This window comes from Citrus clementina, unplaced genomic scaffold, assembly GCF_000493195.1.
Source record: "Citrus clementina cultivar Clemenules unplaced genomic scaffold, Citrus_clementina_v1.0 scaffold_3, whole genome shotgun sequence".
Lineage (NCBI taxonomy): Eukaryota > Viridiplantae > Streptophyta > Magnoliopsida > Sapindales > Rutaceae > Citrus > Citrus x clementina.
Window position 1 is genome coordinate 2,519,170 of NW_006262339.1, and position 6,200 is coordinate 2,525,369.

General features: G+C 35.7%; 2 protein-coding genes across 3 annotated transcripts; both read left to right on the top strand.

The window, feature by feature from the left end:
• Nucleotides 1-242: 242 nt before the first annotated feature.
• On the top strand, nt 243-3,063 carry LOC18050146. 2 transcript variants are annotated; one of them, XM_006439632.2, is made up of 4 exons: nt 243-909; nt 1,290-1,403; nt 1,476-1,763; nt 2,428-3,063. In XM_006439632.2, exons 1-4 carry the CDS (start codon nt 418-420, stop codon nt 2,626-2,628), a joined length of 1,095 nt encoding a protein of 364 aa, XP_006439695.1. In that variant the 5' UTR covers nt 243-417; the 3' UTR covers nt 2,629-3,063. The 2 variants fall into 2 exon arrangements, with proteins under 2 accessions (XP_006439695.1, XP_006439697.1); XM_006439634.2 differs by having other exon boundaries at nt 1,476-1,760.
• Nucleotides 3,064-3,265: 202 nt separating this feature from the next.
• Nucleotides 3,266-5,388, top strand: LOC18050147. Its single transcript, XM_006439635.2, has 2 exons — nt 3,266-4,513; nt 5,001-5,388. The coding sequence occupies exons 1-2, from the start codon at nt 3,821-3,823 to the stop codon at nt 5,154-5,156; spliced, it is 849 nt and encodes a 282-aa protein (XP_006439698.1). The 5' UTR covers nt 3,266-3,820; the 3' UTR covers nt 5,157-5,388.
• The last annotated feature ends 812 nt before the right edge of the window (nt 5,389-6,200 follow it).

A 6,200-nucleotide genomic window follows, 5' to 3' on the forward strand; every position in this document is an offset into this window, starting at 1 on the left:
CACAGCCTATTTCAATGTTAACTGCACAACTTATTAATAATTCTATATGTTAAAAAAAAAAATCGATTCAAGTAATATATGCACTAACAGCTGACTCCTATAAGAACTAATGGTTTACCACCCGACCAATTGGTGGTTTCCGATTATTTTTAAGCTTAAGAAAAGAAAATAGATACTTCTTATTTTGTAAAATATTAAGTAGGAATTAATGAAGTTCATTAGTAAATAATCACTTTGGTTGGACATGACCAGTCGTTTACGTTAACCAAAAATAACCGACGATCAGTTGAGTTGGAGACCGCGAAAGTGTAGACTTTTTAATGACAATATGCGTAGAGATAAAAGACTCGACAGAGACGAAACGAGAATCGAAGGTTGAAGACTAGGCGGTTGAGTTGAGTTTCATAAAGAATAAAGATGGTGGCGTTATCTCTTTACAGAGGGAACCTTCACAGGGTCCCAGACGTGCCTCGTCGATGGCTAATGCCGGCAGCGAGAATCTCTTTCAAAGATTTCAAAACCCTTTTGAACCGCCGCAACAGAGCCCTCTCTCGCCTCCGCCAACACTCCCTCGCCGCCGGTAACGCCATCACTTCAAACCCTAATTCCAATTGTAAACAAGAAGACGAAGCCGTTAAACCTAATGGGTCGTCGCTTCAGGTTCAGTTAGATGAGGGTAAAGAGGGTAATTGTCGAGAGGAAGAACGAAATGTTAAAAATGAAGAGATCATGGATCGGGGGAAATTGGACGATGGAGATCGTTCGGAGAAACCGGAACCGGTCGATGATGCAGAGGTGGCAGCGGTTTTTAAGGTGGATGGTGATGAGAAACTGCAATCTTTGGATGTGGTTAAGAAAGCAGCTGAACCCGTTGAATCGGCTGACCCTGCGTCTAACCCTAATGTACAGGTATTTAGACATTGAAAGTTAAAAAAATAAATAAAAAACTTCACTCATTTTAAGTCATTTTATTGGACTCTTATTTTGAAAAAAAGAACCCTTTTTTTTGTTGGAGTTTGGTTTATTAATGAATATAAATCACCAAAATATTAATAAATCGAGAAGTAATTAATTTTAACTCTAGATATGTTTCGGAATTATTGTTAATGTGAATGTAAATGAGATAAAATTGTTTGATACTTTACGAGTGGCCTAGTTGATTTGGGTACTAGAATCATTTGGTTTTGAGCTTCATCTGGAAGAAAAATCCCAAAATGATTTTTAGGCCATGTGTTTTTGTTTCTTTTGGGCTGTTTTTGGTGATGGCTTGTATTTCTTTTGCTTGCTAGACAAGTAATAAACCGGATGTGCTATATGGTAAAGAGAAACGGAAAAAGGAAATCGAGGAGAAGCTGGAAACTTTGAATGCCAAAAAGCATAATCTAGTGCAAGCTCTGAAGCAAGTAAGTTTTGTTTTCATACTTTTCTTGTGTTAAGATGAAAATTTTTTGGAGCTAATTGTTGGTCTTTGGCAGCTATTGAATGCTGAGGAGGAACTAAAGAGACGTAATTGTACTCAAGGAATGGTGATTCGGCCTACTGGTCCACTTCAAGTGGATGTCACAAGTGAGTCTGGGTTGATGGCCAGACAGACTACACCTAGGACAGGCTCAGAGGCAAATCTTGTTGGCGACACAGAAGGGGCAGAAGCAGAAGATGCTTCAAACCAAAATGCTCACTCACGCCATATGCTCAGAATGAGCAGCATGTCTCCATCTTCAGAATCTCCTCTTAGAAGACCCACCATTCTTCAACATAATGTGGTAGCATACGTATCAATGACTATCATGCATGCTACTGCTTATCTGTTTGAAAATTTAGTGAAATGTCATGCATGCTACTGCTTATCTGTTTGAATCCGTCCCCCCTTTTTACTGCAGAATTGTAGTTAACATGATCATATATTGAAGGAACGGATTCCAACTGATCATTCTGTTTCCATAACTAGTGAAGTTTTCTTAGAACACTGTGACTGTATGATTGAGAGAATGATCAGATGGAATATCCGCTACTATCTAGGTTATAATGTTCTAAGAAAACTTCAATAGTTATGGAAACTTGGGCCTGCTATTCAGAAAAGCAGTATATACTACTATCTGGGTTCTATTAAATGGTATTACTTGGTAGCTTTTTGTTTAATTTATGAACTGCAAAATTTTTTAGTTCTGAATGTTGACGACAAATCTTACTGGAACAAATATTCATTTAGAGTCCTTAAAAATTTTTAATATTCCTCAATATACACATGCACGCATGGTTTTCATATATTGTCAATGTTTTGTATCTGTAAATTCTTGTATGAAACTGTGTCATGAAATGAAACATTGGATGAGTGTAAAGATTTATTAATTGCTGCCAGCTTTTCCATGTTACCCAAATCTTTTGAGTATGTGAGATCCATCATTCATTTATTTCGCTTGCATCTAGGTTCCACACCCTTCTCGAGCAAGTTTGGCAGTCACTGGTAGTCCATCGCGCTTTGCTCCTCCTGGCCATCAGGGGAATTCTGGGAATCTGCCCACGGTATGTGTTTCGGGCACAAATTATGTTGCATCCTCTCCTTCCCCTGCAGCATCAGGTGGCACATCCGTATTTAGAGATGCTCGACAGCCGAGTCCATGGAATTAGAAGCTATGCTCGACAACCAAGTCCATGGAATTAGAAGCTATGTGATTGCACCACTATGCTTTTCTGTACTTGAGGTTAGATATTGACGGTGATATAGATCTCCTGGGATCACATAGCATGCTGGATACCACTTCAACTATTATAACCTTACTCTAGAGGAATGAGAATGTACCCGTTGCAGTACCATGTTAGTTTGTCAGGTCAAGTACTGCTGGAACTCCAATCTCTTGAAGCCAAGTAATTGAATCTGAGTCTCAAAAGTTGCGAGAGTTGTAAATTCAATGTTGTTCCAGGCCATTACATAGCCCTGCTGTAGGTATGAGAGAATGAAGAAACGCAATGTATCTACATTTTGTACATTATTTTCTACATGTTCGATATGTTATAGCTGATTTGCTTTTCTTCTCAATGACAGACAAAACGTCTTATTGAAAAGGATTAAGAAAAGTCGTGGTATAGATTTTACAAAAGATTTGGTCTGGATAGACGTATGGGCCAGCACATGTTTGTGTTTGCCTTTCTTCCATTAATAATACAAAAATGAACTAAGCAAATTCATGAAGTATCACCACGAATGGGCAAATGGATATGGACCAAACAAAGTTCCTTGTGAAAATTGAAAACGATTGTACAAATTTGAGGATGAAACATAGGCGAGCCCCCACAGAGATTTTTTAGTCACTGGATTGATACTCGGACTGTTTCGATTACTACCTACTTGGCCGTTCAGCGACTGGTCACACTCAATCTCAGTAACTTTCGTAAGCAGCAAGCTTACAGTACAACCTAAACCATCCGATTGTTTCTTCAAATAGATAAAGTCAATGGTCAACAAATCACACACCTCCGTTACCTCCACTTCTTTAGCATGTTGGATATAATAAGAGCAAACAAAGAAAACAGCCGTTGGGCTTAGATCGCATCTATCTGATCTCACCACACAAGTCCCAATCCACGGAACCCCAGCATATCACTGGCCTAAGGCCCCTTCAAATTTACTATTCCAAATCCAACCCCAAAACAATTAGGCAAATTCCAAGTCTGCAACACAACAAACTACTCTGCCTACTGCTGCCTTCATCAGTTTTTTTTTTTTTCCTTCTTATCCCTAAACACCTCACCCAGCCAAAACAAAATAACACAAGCACGCTGCACGTTCATAGCATCAGCCCCAGACCCGCTTAACTCGTCCATGGATCCCACTCTCAAAAGGTCTAACACCAAAAGTATAATCAAAACCAAAACCAAAACCAGTCACCCGACAGAAACAAATTTAGATGCCCCTAGATCATCTAAACCTTTTTATTATATGAGCAATAACTGGTCAAGATTGAATCTTTACCGCAACGAAGCACGTGCATCTCAAAAACAAATCGTCAACCCACCTAGCAAAGACATCCATTTGCAAGCCAGAGCCATGACTGTTTCTGCCGACTCTGATATCTCCAGATTCTTGCTCAATAAACCAAGCAAGCAACAGCCCCAGAGAAAAGCTAAAGAGAGCAGAAGAACGACGGAAGCATCCAAAGAGGAGCTCAAGAAATCGGCGAAAGGAGGGTCGGTGAACAGTTTAAATATGGGGGCCTTCGATTGTGAAGAGGGACTTGAAAGTAAAAAATTAGTGTTTGTGAAGGATAAAGATGTGAAGAAGGATCTAGAACATGAAGTGAAAGATTTGAAGAGAGTTTCAGTTTCATTTGGAAGAAGGAGATCCTTCTGTGGCTCACGAGTGGAGTTGGCTGATGTTCTTGCAAGCTGTGGTGTGAAAATTGTTTCAGTTGATATGCCGCCATTTATGCAGATCCATGCTGTTGATTGTGCAAGAAAAACTTATGATAGCTTAGAAAAGTTCACTGCCAAAACCCTTGCACTCACTCTGAAGAAGGTAAGAACTTTCACTAATTTACATTTGTCACTTTTTTTTTTTTTTTAATAATGAGCTTTTGAGTGATAGCAAATTTTAATCTATGATTGTCAAGAATGTAAAGAGAAAAAATTATTATAGTTATTTTAATATTTTTTCTCACACTTAATACCTTAATATTATCTAATCTCTAAATTGGCTTATTATTTCTCTCAATTATAAATTATTTACTTATAGAAAAAAATTAATTTTTGTGTTATGTAAATAAGTAAATTTGATCTTTTTACATATAGTGATTACTTTTCAGAGAAAAAGAAATTCTTTATATATATATGTAAATTGTATTCTCAATTGTATTCTTATTTAAATAAGATGAGTTTAAAAATCTTTCAAAATAAAAAATATTTTTAAAAAATCTTGTTAAGAGAAAGTGGGGGGTGACCGTGTTTCTTAATAGACATTGAACTGAACTAATGAGTTTGTGGTCACGGCTGCGACTTTTCTGCAGGAGTTTGATGAGGTTTATGGGCCGGCATGGCACTGCATCGTGGGGACAAGTTTTGGTTCTTTCGTCACGCATTCAGTGGGTGGGTTTCTGTATTTTTCAATGGATCAAAAATTGTACATTCTTTTGTTTAAGACCACTGTACAGCGAGCTGATTGAAGCGCATGGCTTCATGTTAAAATATGCACCATTATCCCTCCTTACTCCGTGCACTTATTATATTTTGTTGACTTTTGATGATTTTTTTGGCCATCAAAGGTTTCTAGGCCATCGCAGGCTATGAGGTTAGGTTAGGTACTAATGAAAAAGCACTTCTACACTTCTAATTTATCATAGAGTAGTTTACTTTATTGTTTTAGTCTCCCTAGTAAGTAATTTTTGGGAATATTTAGCCGCTTGCATTATGTTGTATTTTATTGTATTAATTTTTTTTTTTTTATGTTAATTCATGTTTGACTAAAATTTTTAATTGAATTGTATTGTATTGCATCAGAATAATGGCTAATACAATAAAATGAACATAAAATAAATTCTTGTGAGTGGGACTATTAGCCCCCCTTCAAAATCTTTTTTAAACCTCTTTTTTAATTATATTTCATTTAATGCTAAAAGTACTATTTATCTAAATAAACACTATTTTTATTTATAAATTTTACAATTTCTAATAACTTTCTCACTCTTTCAGTCTTAATAATTATATTCCTCTCTTCAAACTTTCTTTATCATTTAATTTCTAAAAAAAATCTAAAAGAAAAAAGTAAGAAAAATCTTATCAAATATTAAATATTTTATGGGTCCAATACAATTTTACCGTACATGTAAACTTTGGGTGCAACAATTAGTTTGAAAATCCTTAAAAAATTATTTGTAGTGAGATAAAATTTTATTTAATTTATTTTCTCTCAATCTTGTATCCTAATTTTGTTGCTACATATATTACAAGAGTATTATTTTGTCTTAAAAAATTTGCTTCTTAAATTTAGATTATTCTAATGATTAAAAAAAATTATATTGTGCAAGCAAAATGAAATTGAAGAGAGAAAGAAAATATAAATGAGATTAAGATTCTATTTATATTTGTCCTTAAATATAATTATAATATCACAGGAGTTTTATAAAATCAAAGAAGGGGTTCTAATAGTCCAACTCATCTCTTATTTAGGTTGTAGTGCATTAAAATATTGTTCATATTTTACATTTTTA